Here is a 19,337-nt window from a genome sequence, read left to right as displayed (position 1 = left end):
GCTTGGAAAAACCAAGCCATAATAAGAGAGGTGAAAAATTCTCAAAAAGAAGAGGTGAAAACTAGACACACACAAAATCCAAAGATAGTTTATGGGACTTATTTCAAAAATAAAGAAACTAAATCAGCCGGATTGCTACTCCCATTGTCACAAAGCCAACCCAATGTCTGAAAGCACCCAGAGAGAAAAGATCTGCACCAATCAACTTTTCTCCTAGCCAAATAGAGAAGATACACCGAAAAATGATAGATTTGCATATATATATATATATTATAGAATTAAACCATAAACAAGCTAACGAAACAAAGAGGAGACGATGCAGGAGAGGAAAGCAAAGAGGATGGGAAGGGGAGGATGTGGAAAGGGAAGGAAAAATAGAAGAAAATAGGACAAAAAGCATGGGGGTGGTGGCTAGGGGTTCTCTCTTAGGTTTCTCTCTCAATGAATTCAATTAACCCGCAACAAGGTTTACTGGAGCTGTTTTCATTTGGTTGGAATAAGTCTCTCATTTCGACTCGTGAATGCAAAGACAATGCAATTTTGTAATGGCTTCGACACATGATTATGGTTATCTCATTAATTGGTGGTGTAGTTTTTTTTTTTTTTTGGGTGATGAATTAGTAATAGCATATATTCTTGATCAGTACCATAAATCACAACTTAACTGATTATGGGGTTCATATTGATCAAATTAACAAAGAAGCCACATTTAGTTCCTGTAGTTGGCTGGTTTCACTACTTTGATATTCGTAGTTTCAATTTTATCTCAATAGTTTCAAATTCGAGCAATTCAATGACACGTTATAAATTATGTCAAAATCCTTCCAATTCCATTATGTTTTGAGTATAGGATTTGACATAATTTATGACGAAATTGGAATAATTTTGACAGAATTTGTAACTTGTTCTTAAATTGCTCGGATTCAAAACTACATAGATAAAATTAACAAATTAAACTACGCAAACTAAAATGGTAAAACCGCCAAATTACAGAGACAAAAAATGATTTTTCACCTATAAAAGTGCACATACACTTATTTTAATATATACATCAACTTAGAAATTTAACTGGAAAAAAAAAATGTTAGGGAGGGAAGACTATTTCTTCTAGACTAACAACTCACCCATGGATCGCTTTACACACATATATCTTCATTTTCCCTTGAGAAAATTGTGAACTTCATTCATCTTACATCTTGGATTGAGTTTTATAGCTCTACTCAAATATTATATTTTAAAATATATTCTCCATGCCGAATGCCAAACTGTCTTGTACTATATATATATATATATATATATATATATATGTTCTAATGAGAGAGGAGAAAGCAGAAATAATAGGGTATAAAAAGAAAAAGAAAATATAAAACAGACAAATAGCAAGTTTTAAAGCCTGTGGCGTAAAAAAAAAAAAGAAAAGAAAAGAAAAGAAGTGGGACTATCCAAAGGTAAGAAAGAGGTTGTGGGTTGAAGGGACAAGTCGACAAAGTGGGAGCCAAGTCACGTGCCTCGGCTACCCTAGGGCATTTTGGCTCACCGCCACGTAAGCCGACAGAGTCCGCGGCTGACCGGAGGACTTGTGGGGACCACTAGACAATAAACATACATTTTTAGTCTGAGACAGCTCCACACTTTCTGTACTTTACTTTCTTGCCCACGCGCTACAGCCTCTTTTCTTCTAGACAAATATATATACAGTTAACTTCTTTAAAAATATGCATAATCCAAACATTAATTTTTTTAAAAGTAGAATACCAATAGCGTGTAAAATAGTTTCAAAATTTTAAAGTGTTGAATCTAACTCTAGTTGTAATAATATATGTTCGTGCAACATGCATGCTTGATGCAATAAGTTGATCGCGATGAGAACAAATTACAAAACCTATTGCTAGCTGTCTTGATGGAGAAAAACTTGAATCACGGAGTAAATAAAAGGATGAGTAATATGTATTTCCACTCAGTTTTTAAGAAATTAAGCATTGTAAATAATTTTCGCCCAATTTATTGTTGGAAATTTGGCGCGTATAGTGGAGGAAACTTCTTGGTTGTCTGGTGAAAGTATAGTACAGAAGTGTATTTTGGTGTGGCCCGCAAAAGATTGGGTGTATATTCCTCCATAATCAGATTTAGATCTTAGACAGCTGAAATGTGGCTTTTAGGATACGGTTTGGTATCATTTTGTGTCTCCACACACCCTTTTGGCCGCCAAACTTTTCCCTCTTCATTTCTTCCTCTTTTCTCGGTCAAGTATACTTCTTCTATGATCTTCCCCTTTTCTACCTCCTAGGTGTATGCGCATTGATATAGGAGTTGGATGAGAGTAAAAGATCTGTTTGATAAGTGTTCATCTGAACTATTGATTAAAAGTAAAATTAAAAATAAAAATAAAAATATGTAAGTTCAAATTAACCATTCGATAAGAGAATAAACATAACTAAATTGTAACGATCATTATACTGGTCACTAAATACCAAATTGTATATATCTAAAACATCTTTAAAAGGATCGACAACAAGGATTAATAAATACCCAACATGAGATATTTTGATGCTATTAATTAACACACCAACTGGATCATGTAATCAATTTATGTATGTATAAATATAATCCCTTAATTTAATTGATATGGTTCTAAAATATAATCTCTCTAAACATTACTTTTGCATGTTTCTGGTACACCAATATACATATGACATGTAGTTTGGACTCGCCAATTTACTGCACTGTTTTTTTAAAATAAAAATAAAATATTACCATATGTCTTATGTATATTGGATGGTGTATCCGGAACATGCAAAAATTTATACTGAACACATTAGCCTTGAAACACAGATGTCAAACTCCAATCACCTTCACTCTTAGAACCATCAAACTCCTTCCCTCACTTTTTCACTCTCAAATCCCATTATATTCGACGCTTTTTTCTTCTTCTTATATATATACATATATATATATATATTTGGATGCTTTTTCAATTAAAGAGAGATATGAGGAACCAATATTTTATTCGACCAAAACAAATTATAAATAAATAAATAAATAAAGATATAATATCCCACGCCACATTAGAGCCTTTCCATCGGATGAGCTCAGCCCGAGGCTAGGGAAAAAAAAATTGTGTTCAATGGAGCAGCCCGGGTGTAGGACCCACCACCGGGCCGCCCAAGGCAACCACGAGGTCCAAAGCGAGGGGCGCTATAGTATACCTCTGATATCACTCACATCGCTCTGACTTCCCGCTCTGATATCCTCGATCCTCGATTTAATTTTTTTCCTGTTGCACGTGGCGTCGTCTGGCTCTCCGATCTGATTTTTTCCTCCAATCCAACGGCAGCCAATTTTTTTGCAATAAAATACTGGAAAAAATTAGAAATTTTTTTAAAAAATACCCAAAAATTAATGAATTTTTTTCTATAAATACCAGCCTTTTTTAAAAAAATTTATCTGAAATTTGAAATTGAAAATTTTATCCGATTATGAGATATGAATAGTATTGACACGTAGGAACCCGAAAATCTTATCCGAAAATATTATCCAAATTAATTATTGAGGTAAAAAAAGTTGTGAATAAAACAAAAAATGAATAATGCGCCCTTAGCAAGGGCAACGGGTGAAACACAAAATTGATTTTGCAGGGCAACCACTATTCACGTGAATAGTGGCTGCTCTAACTCCCCCCTTGCCATGGCTAAGGGCAAATGGTGGAGTTGCTCTTACTGATAATTAGATAAATGAAAAAATTGTTCATATAAGATTTATATTCTACATCAACAATAATATAAATAAACACAAATTTGAATTTGGACGGTCCTTTGTATTTTGTTTTTCTGTTTTTTGGGGAAACAATAAATTACACAGCAGAAATTCGATAAATACAAAATTAAAATTGGGAAGAGGAAGAGAATGGCCTAACCAAGTGCAATTCACTATCATCAACCCCCTGGTGTGCACTTGCTTATCCTGCGCCCAGGCCCTGCCCTTACGTTTCGCTTGTTCTTTCTTCGTTAATAGTATCACCCTTGGCGCAAGTTAGCACGAACTAAGCGGTTGATTTCAACTTCCATCTTCTTTCACTATCGTTGCCCGCCAAATTATGGAAAACAAAAAAACCCTGCCCATTTACCCATCTCCATCCGGGTCCTTTCACATGTAGCTTAGATTTCCGGCTGAGGGGCTCCGTGGGACCTTTCCGCCACTCTTGCTACCATTCTTCTTCCGGGTCTTACTATCCGAATCGCCCGACCCGCATACAATGGAGCACTCGATTCCACAAATATTACTAAAGCACGAGAAGAGCCCGCTTCCGCCATCGCTGTGCCGCCGCTCGTGGCGCTCGTCGCTGGAAGGAAAGCTCGCGAACTCTCCGCGATCGTAAACCGGCGGCAGCTCCGTGCGCCACCTCTCGAGCTTGGACTGCAAGCCCTCCACGCTGTCTTCCTCGTTCCACGCGCCCACTACCACCGAGCTCTCCGTGTCCTGATCCAAGCGCTCCTTCGCGATCGCCGCCGCCACCTCCGACGGCGACGGCCCCAGCTCCGACTCCGTTATGAACGGCACAGGCATGATGTTCGATTTCCTCGGCGTCGCGTACTGCTCGTACGGCGACTGTAGCTTGTAGAACGGCGATTTGCCAGCTCGAGGCGCCGACTTCCGTCCGGGGGTAGAACCGTAATTTTCTGCCAGGTTGAATTTTGGCGATGGTTTGTGACTGGCGGGTTTCCTTCTGGGCGGGTCTTCCGGTTCGGATGCGCTGGGCATGGAGCTTGCGGGTTTACCGTTACTACTATCACCTTTTTTCTGTGGGTCCCGCACGGTGGCTTCGGAGGCGCTGAGAACGGAGCTCGGCTTCCCTTTTTTGTCTTTTCCGTACTTTGGTGGGGCCACCGAGCTGTTCACGTCTGAGGCGGCGAGTATGGAGCTCGGCTTCCCTTTTTTGTAGCTTATATCTGAGGCGCTAAGCAGGGAGCTTGATTTTCCTTTTTTGTCCTTGCTCTTCCTGATAATTATTTCTGAACCACCAATGATCGAGCTGGCTTTGGACAGACGACCTTTTTTGTTCTTTTTTATGCTGACTTCTGACCCGTTGAGCATTGAGCCCGCCTTTCCATTTTTGCCCTTGTTTTTAAATTCTGTGGCTCTCAGGTCCGACCCGAACATGGAGCTGGAGTCGCTCTTGCTGCGCCGTAGCTCCGGCTTCGAATACGTCGTCATTTGACTGCCTGCATGATGGTTTTGACTACTGCGATGTGGGTCTTCCTCGCCCATCAAGGTTTTGTATCCGACGGCTGATGTGCTGAGTTGGGAATACAAGGGCATGCTCCTCATGGAGCTGTGAAGCAGCGCCACGCCGATGTTTAGAATCCCCTGCGGCCGGCCCGAGGGGCGGCGCACCTGGAGCGCTACGAACCGCATGCCTAGCTGAGGGTTGTGGTGGTGGGGCTTTGCCGGGGTGGGGATAAGATTACCCACCAGGACACGAACCGTGCCCACATGGACGTCCTTGAACCAATGGAGAGCGTAGATCTCAATCATCACGGCGGAGGTGTCCTCGTGTAAAAAATCCTCGTCCACCCGGAACACAAACTTGTCGTTCCATGTCGGATTGCTGTGGCCCTGAGTGTCCACCCGCGTCGATAGCTTTCGATCTGGGTGCACCCATGCAATGGCGTACGTGCGCATGGAGCGTGATATCGGCGCAAGGTCCTGGGCCGATATGACGTTGAGTTCCAGGAGTTGGAACGGAGCTAAGATTGATTGAGACATTGTCGCCGCGATTGAATTATAAATTCAAATCGCGCCTTCTTTAAGGTTTTCCGATGGATGGATATTCAATAGAGGCTAGCTAAGGATCAAAGAGATGGACGTAAATGTGTTTTAAAAAAGTGATGGTAGTAGTGGCGAAGATGGAGATGGTTCCGCTCGTCGTCCTCTTCTTGGACGACGAGAGGCAAGGGCATGCATCATGGGGGAAGGGAGGTATGGTTGAAAAAAGGGAGGAGGGAGAGAGAGAATGAGGGCACCTGCAAGGTGGAATTGTGCGAAAACAGCGTAGAATAATGGAGGGTTGGTTATGTGAGGAAGACAATTGTCAATGTGGGAGAGTTTGACCCCACGGTTTTTGGTTACACTGAGGTTTAATTTTGGAAGGTGTGGGGGAGGTGAAGGAGGAGGTTGTTGATTTGGCTTAATTACATGCACAGTCCCTGAGCTAAAATTAGGGTAATTTCAGGGTGAGATTTATGGTCCTTTCAAATTTTCAATCATGTCATTGTCTTAAGCAGCTAACATAACAGTAATTTCTAATTTGGTGAGCCAGAGGGGTTTACAGTATCACCTTAACTCCTTAACTAATAACTATATTTGGCTAGCATCAAACTGGGAAATTCTGATGCTTGGCTTTGGCTTTGGCTTTGGCTGGCACAGTGTGTATTCCAAGTACCATTTTCACTTGCAAAATCAAAAGTGGTTCTACCTATCTTGTATTTAGTAAAAACAAGCCTGGCTAACAACAATTTGATGTAGCCTAGTCATAGATATAGAACTGAAGAAGATCCTAAATAAAACTAACTTGTTATGGTTGATTGATATCACATCTGAAACTTTTTAAACAATACAAACAATTAAGGAGAATGCTTAATAGCAAACTGTTTTTGTTTTAATTTTCGTGTATTAATTTACATGGTATTTGACGTGTACACTACATCACTGCATTAAAACAACCACCTATTTTAATGTGGCAAAGAGTCATGTTGGTTTATTTTTATTTTTTTTAAAGTATAACAGTATCTATCGATTAGTTAGGTGAACACAATCAAACTTATATGACAATGACATGACACAGAAAAGTGTGACCTATTCATCAATAATGTAAATCAAGTCATTACTCTATCTTAAGTGCCTTGCTATGTACTAGAATTTTATAGTAAGGGCATTATATATGGCCCTTAGGTGATGCCATATATTTTGATCGTTATATCAAATTGGTTAACCTGATCCAATAATTAAAGGATAAAACTTCATCTAAATGCCATATATAAGACGCTCACTATAGAATGACGCATATTATGTAACCCAATTAAAAAAGGGTCTTTGTTCAAATTCTAACCAAGTAGTCCATCAGTCCAAAACTGTTATTCCACTGAAAGACATGCAGGCCCTTTAGTCATGACTCATAGGCCTTTTGAAATGGGCAAAATTTGTGCAAGCCCATGCCGCTTTTCTTGACCTATCAAAATGAAGTGGTGTAACTCAAGTGTTAACTTATCCCTGCACTCCGAGTTCCTAAGTCGGATTCCTCATTCCTAATATCGCTTATATAAAATTAGGAAAAATCAAAATCAAGTGGTGTTGTTTTGGAATGTTTCTTAAAAAAACTGTACCCAAAAGATCAAGAAAGAATGCATGACACCTTTCAATGAAAGTTACACGTGCCAGAGGTTGCTGTCTATCCGAGCAGCCAATAAAGAAATTCACAATAAAAAATACTACTTTATGGCCAAGCTTACATGTCTCTCACATTACTGACAAATTCAACTTTGTATAAATAAATAAAAAAACAAGAAAGTACTCTGCCACTGCAATAGAATAGATGCCTTAAACCACATCAAGTTCCTTTCGCCTTCTCATTTCTTCTTTACAATACAATTAGCACAAACCTGCTTTCCTTACAATGAGAAAGGGAAGAAGGGTTTGCTGCATACAGCAAAAGTGAAAGGAGAGAGGTATGCCTTCGAACGCTACTCTTATACTATTCGTGGTTCTTGATGAATACATAAACACTCACCTAAACTAAACCTTGTATGAATTAATTAGATCCCAATGCTCATAACCCACAAATTATTTTTACCAGAAAAGATTAATTTGGTCACAAGCTTCCTCACATTCTTTCTTGTGATTTTCATGTCTTATTTTTCTTTATTCATGGAATTTCGTGCATCTTGTTACTTATTTGGCTTTGATTAATATTGCAACCAAACCAACATGTTATCGCTTTCTATATACCTAAAGATACATGTTCTTCTTTCTTTCTTTGGATGAATGAATGAATGAATGGCAGTTCTTCCATGTGTTGTACATTTAAAGCCATGTGCATAATTGATAAGTTTTTAGCTAAATTTCCAACTTACCTACACTCTGTGATGCAACTTGAGCCTACATATTCCTTTGGTTTGGCAACATGAACATGATCTGGTACTGAAATGAGAGGTTCTGATTCAATCTGATATATATATATATATATATAAGGTTTTTTAGGTTTTAGACATAAATTTTTTTTCAATATTGTTTCCATTTACAGGCAAGCTAAAGACTAGTAATTGTATAAAAAGCTTTATTAAAATGTTGCTCAGAAGCTCATCAACCCCAGTCACTGGAACGCTCCTCTCATCCTTCTCAGACAGTCCCAATAGTGCTCATCATCACCATTTCAACTTGACATCTTTTTCATGCAACTCTTCTTCTCCAAACTCCCATTCTGCGTCTGGGTTCATAGAGTTCAATCCAGAATCCAAGAGTTTAGGCCTCAAAGCGATTCGGCGAGCTTGGTCTGACGGAAACTTGGAAGGGCTAGTTGATAGTTCTTGTGACATGGAAGAGTTTCGAAATTCGGTTGCACCAAGAACGTCTTCTTCCTATCAAGATAACAATTCAATGCTGGAAACAGCTCCGTCTTTTTCGATATTTCACTCAGGCATTCTTGACTTTCAAGGTTCAGATCAAGAACCACTGGAGAGGACCATTACGATAGGAGAGAACATAGAATCGGTGATGGGAGGTGGGGACTTCTGTTTTGGGAAGAAGAGTATGGGATTGATTGAGGAGAAGGGTGAAGAGGAAGAAGAAGATTTGGGTGGGATCCAGAGTTTGCGTGTTGAAGAACAAGTACGTCCTGCAAGTCCTCCCATGTATCTTGCAGCGGGGCTTGGGGTTCAGGCTGCTGGTTTTGGTTGGGATGCTTGGGATGATGAATTATCTATGGCAAATATCGATGAGAGCGGCAATGGAGAGGAGTATTATAAGAGGATGGTTGATGAATATCCCTGCCACCCTTTGTTCCTTAGGAATTATGCTCAAGCTTTACAAGTAAGATTTTTTGTTGAAGCATGTGTTTTTTTGCTAGTATTTTCTTTTTTCCCCCATTTTGGTTGTGTTCAATTTATAATGATTATCACAATAAAACTGAAAGAGCTATATGGTTAAGAAACTGATGCAGATATCCAATTTTCAATTCTTGATTCTGGAATATAAAGAGCTTATGTTTTGTGTCCAATGAATGAGCAATCCCAACAATTTTTTGTGCCTGATTTTCCGATCTCCATTATTCCAGAGCTAAACTGTGAGTTCAACTCTGAATCACAATAGTGGTTGTGTAAGGCAAGGTCTAAGCCTTTTCTAGTTTCTGTTTCTGCAATCCAATCTTTTTGTTGACCATTGGCTGGGCTGCAGACAAATACCCTGCCTAAGACTCAAAGAGTATGCTTGCAACTGTTGCTGCTATTGTTCTTTTCATTTTTGTAGACTTGTAGCTCTTGTTGCTTCGGCTACAGCTTTTGTTCCGGTCCTGCTATTAGGCTTAATTATCGTGAAGGTTGTTATTCACGTTGAACAAGTCTTCTTCTCGTCTCTATCAGGGAGGACGAAATGTTGCCTTTTAACCTTAGTTATATGTGACTTGAGTTAAAACTACTGAATAGCCTGATTGATCTGACTAAACTTCTTCCCGATTAAGTGACTTGGGAAGAAGCTAAATTCATACCTCCTATACAGAATAAATCTTGATTTCTAATTTTTGTGCAATGTACTTCAATCCTTTCATGGCAGTCCAAGGGAGATTTCCATGGAGCTGAAGATTACTATTTGCGTGCTACACTAGCGAATCCTCAAGATGGTGAGTCTTTACTTGAGTATGCTAAGCTGGTTTGGCAGCTCCATCATGACCAGGATAGAGCCTTGAGTTACTTTGAACGTGCAGCTCAAGCTGCTCCTGAAGACAGGTGATTAATTTCCTGTATAAATCCATCTCCAAAGAAAATTTGAAATCTAATTTCACAGCAGAAAATCTAGATTATCGTACATATTAAGTTGGGTTAAGTTCCAGGTTGGTTTGTATACAAAAAATCAAGTAGTCTCAAAGTTGATGCTCAGTACAAAAAACATGACAGATTGCATTTAGCATTTGGAAGTTAATTATTTGTCTTCTTGTTGCAGCCTTGTTCTTGGGGCATATGCTAGTTTTCTATGGGAAATAAAGGATGACCAGGAAGAAGGTGACAAGGGAGATAGTATGAATGAACTTGAAAACACCAATTCCAAAGAAGAAACTAAAAAAGTTAGTCCATCCTCGCACATTGCAGCAGCAAATGGGATTGACATGCTCGATACTGCCGAAGCTGGCTCCAGAAGAGGTGATAATGCTGAGGAGAATTACAAGATGATGATTGAAGAGAATCCCAACAATGCTTTGTTGCTAAGAAATTATGCTCAGTTCTTGTGTCAGGTGAGAGATGCACATTTTGATCTCTATTTTCTCTATACATCTGACTCTTTTTATTATAGAACACCTTTTTTTTTTTTAATTTATTATAATTTTATATAAATATATTAAGTTGGATTTCTAGTCACACTTGTGTAACTTATCATGATTGCCTACAGTCCAAGGGAGACCTTCAAGGAGCAGAACAATACTATTTGCGGGCCATGCAAGCTGATCCTGGGGACAGTGAGATCATGACGCAATATGCTAAACTGGTTTGGGAACTTCATCATGACAGCGAGAAGGCATTGTCTTACTTTGAGAGAGCCGTTCAAGCAAATCCTGAGGACAGGTACATACTCTTACATGATCTCAGAATTTCTACTTGAACATGTTCATGAATATTTTCTATATTATCGTCAATCTGGAACATAGACAATGATATGCAGGATCTTGAATTGGTTATTGAACTTTCTAACTTTGAACAAATCCTGTTTCCCAATCCTCTAGATCACCATTTGTTGGTCCGAATGATTGGAGATGTTTCAAAATATTTGACTAGTAGTAAAGATCTAATCATAAAAAAGATAATATAACTGATTAAAATGACCTCTTAAACATTTTGTTCCTTTGTGTTTAGCTATGTTCTTGCGGCATATGCTCATTTCCTCTGGGAAGCTGAAGACGAGGAAGATATGGTAATGCAAGGCCACATTCAAGTGCCTCTCATACAAGGAGGAACCATGACCGCTGTGAATGCCTGAATTCCTAACACAGCAGATTGCAGAATTACTGAATCAGGTTCTAATGCTGCATAGGGTCTGAAGCTGTACATAGAGATACACCATCACTATCAAAGTTTTAAACTGAGAAACTTGGTGGCCTTAGAAGTTAGTTAAGTGAGCATTTTCTAGAGAAAATGGTTGTACTTTTAATCTGTTATAGATGCCATGCCACCAGGTTTATGTTCTATATGTTTCTGCTACAATGTTTCTAATAGAAACGGCAAACTTGTAATAAATAATTGTCGCTCGATAGTTCTGAATGGATTGTAATATGATCAGTTGCTCATTTCCTCAGCTTCATAATTTATGTCTGTAATTTGTCTTGCTGATTTATCGATGGTACCAACTATCAAAATAAAACTGCCATGCCATTTTGTTTCCTTTTTGGCAGAAGAACTGCCATACCATACAGATTCATTATAAGAAATGCTGAAATGGGCTAAGATTTTTTATTTATTTTTGTATGATTTGTCTCAAAGGGGAAAATTTTATATAATTTATTAAAGTGGTTTTATTGTATTTATTTCATTTATCCTCATCTGCAAAGACTGCAATGAGACCTTGTGCCACTTCTACATGCTTTCATCACTGTTAAAACTAAAAAAGAAAATGATTGGCAGAAAATATTTAATACATCCTTGTTAAAACTTCCGGTATCGAATAAGAGCTTGCATTGATGCAAGCCATATGAAATGAGAGGAAAAACAAAAGAACAAAACCAACTTAAAAGTAAACTAGTAAATATTGATGATCTCAATTTTCAACAATTCAGTCTTCTAGAGACGACATTGTGAGTGACTTTGTTAATTTTACCTTCTTCTTTTTGCCCTTTTCGTTTCATGTTCTTATGACAAAAAATTTCCCCTGTTAAGTAATGAAAATAAAGCAGATAACCATGTTCATTTCACATTTAAATTGTTTGCTCCACAAATTGGAAGATGATGAAAGCAAAAGTACAAGAAACGGAAGCACGCTTTGGAACAATCACAAAAGGGGGATTCCCGGGTTATTTAACAGATTAGACAGGTTAGGAAAGACCATGCAAAGATTTCGCAAAGAACAACTGAGGTCAAAATTGCAAACCCATCACCTCTTGAATTAAGAATTCCAGTGTCAAGCAAACCCTTCTTAGAAAAATATGATTCACATGCCCAACATATCTAAAGCTAAACTGCCTCTACGAAATACCAGTATGTAGTTTATGCAACCAATAAAGGTTATCTGCTGACCCAAAAATTTCCTTTCCTCATTGTAAAATAATCCTAATTAGTGAACTCTGATGAATTTTGCCCGCCTCTTGATGATTGATAACCCGGGTTTGCTCTTTCTTGTCGGGGACTTGGACGATAGTAGCCATTTCCCCTTGGTCGGCTGTAGTCCTGGTCACCTCCGTCATAGCCACCTCCCCTCCCAAAACCCCGAGAGACAAAACGACCCCTCGGTGCCTCTGCTTGGTAGCTGCCCCTTCCTCTACCCCTTCCTGTTCACAACAATTCATCAAATAAAATTACAACAAGAGCATATCTTTATGTAAAGCCTGGAACATAGAGAGAAGCATAGCAAGATTTGGCTACCATAACAATTCAATCAGAAACAAAGCTCCAACATGTCTAATGCCAGTTGCAGTTACAATCTATCATACTAAGCAGTCATATTGACGAGGGTTTCTTTCATTAGATAACTAGCACAAGAAAGTGGATGAAACTAAGAATGTTGATAGTGGCCGCATACTAAATACAGCAGCATAGATTGTAGGATGAAACAGTTATGAAGTAATTCTAAAATTGCTACACAAAATAATCACAATATCACATGCAAGAACTATTAGAATATGGGAGTGGACAATTATCATGACACTAGTACGACAAAACAATAACAGATCCAACCGCTGTCGCCAAATATAGCTAGGGGCGGCTTGATCTTCCAACCAATCACAGTGAGCACACGTAGGAAGCCATTATATTACCACTATGTAAATGGCCAGGCATTGTTAAATGTAGTAACTTTTTCACTAGAGAATTTAAGACACTTATTTTACATGTTAATAAGATCACAGAACATTAATAAAGGAAACATACTTCCCACTCGAGATGGGATGTTGCTGTTTGGTCTCCGCTCTTCAATGTACACTTGTCGTCCAGCAATCTCAACACTACCAGCCTATAGAAAATAGGACAAGAAAAAATCAATAAAAGATTCAGTAAGCAGATTTGTAGGAGGAAAGGAACTCCGAATTTGCCTCCATCTCCAATTTAAATTCAATTGGTATTGTAAGGAAAGTAATCAGAATTCAAATTTTACAAACAGCACTCAAGCATTGATTTTTTAAGAGTGGACCTTGACGGCATTCTGAACACCAGTAATATCTTCAAATTCAACAAACGCATAGCAAACACCAACATCCTGCACAACAATGAAATATTTTAGCTTAATAATTTCAGACTGATATAAAATGACACATCTGGAGTGGGACCCGAGGGAACAAAAGAATAAGAAAGAAGAGCATGAACCTTGCGACTCCTAATGACCACTCCTTCAGGCTGCTTGAGTTTTCCAAAATTCACAAATTCCTCCTCAACTTCAGATGGAGATACAGTAGGCGGCAAGTTTCTTACATAAACAGACTTTATTTCGCCTAAAAGCATTCACCAAAAATAATATGAAGATTATTAAATAAAACTGTTGAAGTGCATATCAAACAGCCCATATGTTGATTTAGAGGAAAAAAGTGAACAAAACTGAGTTTTCAAAAAAAAAAAAAAAAAAAAACAAACTTATGAGCAAAACTTAATGGGTTACAAATGAAAGCCCAAAAGCTCACCTTCATCCTCTAGAGTTGCTGCCTCATCTGTTGTCTCTGCAACAGGCCTTTCGTATGTATTTGATGATGAAATGGGCTGCTGAGCAGAGGACTGAGGATGGTGATTCCACTCTGAAGCCGATAGTGCACTCCTGTTAGCTGAATGCTGGGGAGCTACAGAAGGCGCAGGTTGTCCTTTAGCAACCCGTAACTTCCAAAAAGAACCAAGCAGACAAAATTGGTCACATATAATGAGCATAAGATTTTATATATCCATAAGTATGTGTTTCTGTGAACATAATTAGTTAGTCACAGGTTCAGTGCGTACTATAGAAGCATAGGTCTGCTTTTGGGGCTCTCCAATAGGTTCCTCCACAGATGCAGACAGGTGATCTTGTACAGTATTCACTGTACTATGAAGTGAACCATTTGACTGTTCTACAACACTATCATCCAACAAATTCTCAGTTTCAACAACTTGCTGCAACCGTTGCTCTGCAAAACCATAACTTTCAACTGGACCATTTTCTTTGACAGCAGGAGCCGCGAAGTCTCTTGTCTGAATTTCTCCACCCAGCAAATAGCTAGCCACTGCAAATCACCAGTTTCATCAATTAAACTACTAAACAAAAAAACTTTTTTTATATGTTGTCATGAAACTTGACTAACTACCAAATCAAATCAAGTTACCAAGAACTTCACAAAAGGCATTTTTAGCCACAACAATTTAAACATACTATTAAAAATGACATTGAAGGCATTTTCTTATCAGATTGTAATCGTGCATAAACATGGTTTCAAAACAAGTTAACATCACTATTCAACAATTGCACAAAAAGTAGAAACCAATAAACAACACAATTGCCATTGCTAATTATGGAATTTGTTTTGTCGTCATACATAAAATTCTTTCTTTTCAAGGAATAGATTCTTGTACATAAATGCAAATATATATCCTTTCTACACTTTTCTTCTAAATAATCATATCTTTTATCCACCACTAAAATAACAGACTTGATAATGCCTACTGAAAATGGAAATCTTCAAATCAACGTAAATTATGATGCATTACAATACCTGGCTCAGGGATCGTAGTAGGAACACTTAGCTTGGCGTCAAGATTGCTCTGGGCTAATATGACCGATGGATGGTGGTGCATTAGTTCCTCATCAATGAAGTGAAATATATCGTTAAGTACAAAATAACCTTTTTCCTGAGGTGCAAGGAAAAAAGTTTGAACAAATTTCTTCCTTCCAGTGAAATTTTGTGTTTGCAGGGAGCCTGAAACCATCACAAGAACACCTCCATTCCAAGATTCCAAGGAATGTGCTGTGTTGATTTCATATCCAGTATAATTGAGCGACATAACAAGTGCATGGATTTGCTGTTGCATACACACAAAGAAAGGATTAACTTGAGTATTCAACAGAGGGGTACACCAAATGGGATACACCTTATACAGAAAGAACAAGTAGCATACAACAGCATATATAAACTATGCATGTGGCATCAAATTAATTGTTTCTAACTAAGGCAAAAATGACTGAACATTCCAAGCAATAATTGGGACAATGTGACTGTGAGTGCTAAGAGTGTGCGAAACATGACAATGTACATCAGGTTAAAATAAATATATTCATAGTTATAAAACCAAAAAAAGTTGTATTAAGAAAAAGGCCATGGGTCATTGCTCCACAGCAGGTCAATCAATAAAACTGCAAATGTGCAAGACAAGTTAAAATAGTATTTAATATTTTTGTCATTTAGAACAATTCATACTGTTTTTCTTAAGAGAAGAAAAAGAAAAGACAGCAAATATATATTGGCTGGACTCTGATCACAGACGGGTTTCTTGCTGATTGAGTCCTTTGAATGAACCTAAGAGAATCCAGGTTGAAGCAACCCAAATACTGGTTCAACTGACTGGGACAGGCTGTGATTAATAACTAAATCAATGTGGGAGATTCATGTTTTGTATCACTTAAATTCAATTCTTATCGATAACTTTCTAGCAGTAATTGCCCATCAATATATGATGGGCATGCACTACAAAAAACCGCAGATTTATAAAAGCATTCCATGGCTTGTTCTTAATGATACTATTAGTCTGTTTCCTACAAAAATTGAACATAAAAATTCATGGCCAAAAAGAAAGAATCTAGAACCCAGCAGTATACTATGAACTGCAACAAGGGCCGCTTCAAGAATAGCCAGGTATCTTATATTCGTAATAGCACACACAGAGTTATTAACAAATTAAAACAAATATTTGTGGTATACTAGACATGATTCCTAAACAAGTAACAAAATCAGAGAGATGCTATACAAATGAAATTATTAATCATCTCGGAACCATTGTTTAAACTGCAACTAACTCCAATTATCCAGTACCATCATATGATTGCTTGTTAGAAGTACCGCTTCCTGATTTTCCTCATTAGGGATAACACCTAATGAGAGTAAGGACCACTTACCTCAAATGGTTGCCATGTACAACAGAGGTCCATGAATTTACAAGTCAGAGGAGAGTGAATTGATCAAATTAATGAAAACAGAAAACTGACAGTGTTTTGTACAAAAATCAGGGATCTAAAAGAGATTATGGCCTTTATATATGGCTGAATGACAAGATGGAATCCATATTCAACCTACTAAGTTCGGATAATGGTTTAAATCAGTTAAACCTGTAACTAATAACATACTTGACCTTATGTCGGAAAAAGAAAACAAAAATGTGAAGAGTAATGCAGCCAATATCCCTATACCAAATAAGCATACATCTTTTTTTAAATTTCGCTGATCCACAAATAAGAGGTAACAAAGAAAATAAAAGAAAATGAGGCCTCCAACACGTAATTCAATGAGGTAAATATTTCAAGCATGAAAAAAAAATACAAACACTTCTCACAGCTAGATGCACAAAGAACCCTCTTCGCAACCAGTACAATCAGCTAATATACACTGATAACAAGTGTATATACGCAGGGAAACTAAATAAATTATTCACCGACCCAGTACATATAGGAACCTAAAAAAATAAATAAACAAAAACCCATAAACCCATCAAGCAGGTTACTTGAAAGTTGAAATACACATCCATACAGCTTTATTCACCCATATCAACTCATATTTATTTGTCAGAAATAGTTGAAAACGTTTAAAGGAACTTAATCATAAAACTAATGAAGAAAAAAAGACGAATAATACCAGCATTGCAGTGGCGGTCTCTCTGGTGTTGCCGTCAATACGAAGCATAGTGCTGGCGTCGGAGTAGAATTGATGAACAAGGTCTGGCTGTTGCTGAAGCACTTGGTAGTACTGCCCCACAAAGTACGTCCCAACCTAAACCATACAAACACAACGAAGATTTCACTCTCAGCGCTAGAGAAACACAGAGAGAGAGAGAGAGAGAGAGAGAGAGAGAGAGAGAGAGAGAGAGAACCTGAGCAGCAGTGACGGGAATGGCAAAGGGCGTGGCCATATTCGAAACCTCTAAAACCCTAAAACAGCAAAATCAAAAACCCTAGATCTGCAAACGCCCCCTCAAATCTGCACCAAAACCCAAAAGATAAGATTAAGCACAAATGCCAAATACATACAGACATTTACACATGTAGACAAAGAGAGAGAAGGGGGGGATCTGAGAAATGGTGGAGGCTTTAGTCTTAGAGAGAGAAAATGTATACGGAGACAGAGAGAGAGAGGAGACCTTGAGATAGATTTGGGGGAGAGGATCGATCTCTTCACTCAGTGGGTTTAGTTGTTGCTGCTTGCGGCTTTTGTTGGTAGCCGCCACCACAGAAATTGGTGACACTCACTCCACGCGGCGCACTTTAACATGGAATTGCATCACAAAAGGACCCTTTCCCCTTCGTCACTCCTTGCTAACTTACGCTTGTGATATTGGGTTGCAATCTTTTTCTTTCCTTTTTTGAAAAGGAAAATATTCTTTGCGAAGGTGCTACAAAAACTAAAGAGTTTGAATTGAATTGTATGATTTAGTTGAATTGGGTGAAATAATACGTGTTTACCAATTGTTCCCATGATTATCCAAAAGCATGGTGAAGATAGGAACCAACATAATTAGTAAGATCATGCAAAAAGGTAAGAGACAATTAGCAAGCAATCTCACAAATATTCGTCCTAACTGCTATTATAGCAATATAACACACATCATGGAAATGTTTGTCTACTAATAGTCTAATATGTTATGGTGCCCTATTGACAATCTAAATCATATAACGGCTTGGATTGTTGTTTTATATGACAAGACAGTTTGACATATTATAATATTACATTGTCAATTCAAATCACTAATAAAGTGAATTCTTATTTCAATGAATTAATTATATTGGCAATTTAGCGACATTATATTTCATATATCTAAGTAAGACCATGTGTAGATGCTATGGTCATAAACTTGTATGTTACTCTTATATTAATATATACCATCATTCTATATTTGTTATGTTGTTAAGCTGCCAATACTCATGTTAATATATTCTATTGCCACAGACACACTCGATACGGCCATTATCCGACAATCTTCCATGCTATGATGCCACATTGTTAGTCGTAATCATTAATCAGGTGGATTATTAATTGTATGTATCAATCAAGTTGGACAGTTTAGTGTGACATGGTATGCCATATAGCAAGTAAGAGAAGTTTATTATGACATGGTATGACGTTACTCTGAAATATATTCTTTAATCAGATACTTAGGGTTGTTCTGGTTGAAGATTTAGAAGTTTAGGAATTGGTATGAGATTGCATCTTCATGTTTGGTAAGTGCACTCGTAGGAATGTAATACCTAGCTCATGGTTGTAAACTTCCCATGCAAAGGAGAATTTCATACCATTGGCTCTCCTTGGCAATAATTTTCTCCCCACTTGGAAAAGCATTTAATCCACTTTTTTTTGGGAACTAAATTACCCATATTCTAATTTTTAAATAAAATATCAGTTTTTATTAAAATTGAAATAAAATAATAATAAAGGGCACTAATTGGAAAATTCAACTTTCCATTCCTAATATTGCACAAATCAAATCAAACATAGGAATGACAGAAAGTGGCATTTCTTGGTCATCATTTCGTAGTGTTTCCAAACATGGGAATGAACATGCTCCATTACCATCTCGTTGGATTAGACATGAGAGTTTCATTCACAAGAAGTTAATTCTGCGGACCAAACGAGCCCTTAGTACTAAACTATCAAGAAGTTCATTCCACGGAGTGTTATATTATTGTCAATTCGGATGATTTATAATCTAGGTGGT

General features: G+C 37.8%; 3 protein-coding genes across 3 annotated transcripts; 1 reads left to right on the top strand and 2 right to left on the bottom strand.

Moving 5' to 3' along the window:
• Nucleotides 1-3,793: 3,793 nt before the first annotated feature.
• Nucleotides 3,794-6,073, bottom strand: LOC103323799 (uncharacterized). Its single transcript, XM_008225815.3, has one exon. It carries the CDS (start codon nt 5,761-5,763, stop codon nt 4,144-4,146), a length of 1,620 nt encoding a protein of 539 aa, XP_008224037.3. The 5' UTR covers nt 5,764-6,073; the 3' UTR covers nt 3,794-4,143.
• A 1,495-nt stretch (nt 6,074-7,568) lies between these two features.
• On the top strand, nt 7,569-11,559 carry TPR4 (Tetratricopeptide repeat (TPR)-like superfamily protein). The gene is made up of 6 exons (XM_008225874.2): nt 7,569-7,721; nt 8,297-9,081; nt 9,820-9,992; nt 10,207-10,495; nt 10,651-10,823; nt 11,112-11,559. Exons 2-6 carry the CDS (start codon nt 8,338-8,340, stop codon nt 11,233-11,235), a joined length of 1,503 nt encoding a protein of 500 aa, XP_008224096.2. The 5' UTR covers nt 7,569-7,721; nt 8,297-8,337; the 3' UTR covers nt 11,236-11,559.
• A 766-nt stretch (nt 11,560-12,325) lies between these two features.
• On the bottom strand, nt 12,326-17,947 carry LOC103323800 (nuclear transport factor 2-like). Its single transcript, XM_008225816.3, has 10 exons — nt 17,766-17,947; nt 17,499-17,605; nt 17,264-17,398; nt 15,134-15,440; nt 14,385-14,647; nt 14,078-14,267; nt 13,767-13,891; nt 13,594-13,659; nt 13,335-13,416; nt 12,326-12,736 (listed from the first exon to the last, which is right to left on the bottom strand). Exons 2-10 carry the CDS (start codon nt 17,535-17,537, stop codon nt 12,519-12,521), a joined length of 1,425 nt encoding a protein of 474 aa, XP_008224038.2. The 5' UTR covers nt 17,538-17,605; nt 17,766-17,947; the 3' UTR covers nt 12,326-12,518.
• Nucleotides 17,948-19,337: the final 1,390 nt, after the last annotated feature.

This window comes from Prunus mume, linkage group LG2, assembly GCF_029339155.1.
Source record: "Prunus mume cultivar Tortuosa linkage group LG2, ASM2933915v1, whole genome shotgun sequence".
Classification (NCBI taxonomy): Eukaryota; Viridiplantae; Streptophyta; class Magnoliopsida; order Rosales; family Rosaceae; genus Prunus; species Prunus mume.
The sequence above is the reverse complement of the archived record's forward strand: the minus strand, read 5'-3'. Positions and strand labels throughout refer to the sequence as shown.

Coding starts and splice junctions, on each gene's coding strand:
- LOC103323799 (XM_008225815.3), bottom strand. CDS start 5,763: ATGTCTCAATCAATCTTAGCTCCGTTCCAACTCCTGGAACTCAACGTC.
- TPR4 (XM_008225874.2), top strand. CDS start 8,338: ATGTTGCTCAGAAGCTCATCAACCCCAGTCACTGGAACGCTCCTCTCA. Junction 9,082..9,819: donor ATTATGCTCAAGCTTTACAA/GTAAGATTTTTT, acceptor CTTTCATGGCAG/TCCAAGGGAGATTTCCATGG. Junction 10,824..11,111: donor CAAGCAAATCCTGAGGACAG/GTACATACTCTT, acceptor CTTTGTGTTTAG/CTATGTTCTTGCGGCATATG.
- LOC103323800 (XM_008225816.3), bottom strand. CDS start 17,537: ATGGCCACGCCCTTTGCCATTCCCGTCACTGCTGCTCAG. Junction 14,648..15,133: donor TACTACGATCCCTGAGCCAG/GTATTGTAATGC, acceptor GGTGATTTGCAG/TGGCTAGCTATTTGCTGGGT. Junction 13,892..14,077: donor AGCAACTCTAGAGGATGAAG/GTGAGCTTTTGG, acceptor GAATGCTTTTAG/GCGAAATAAAGTCTGTTTAT.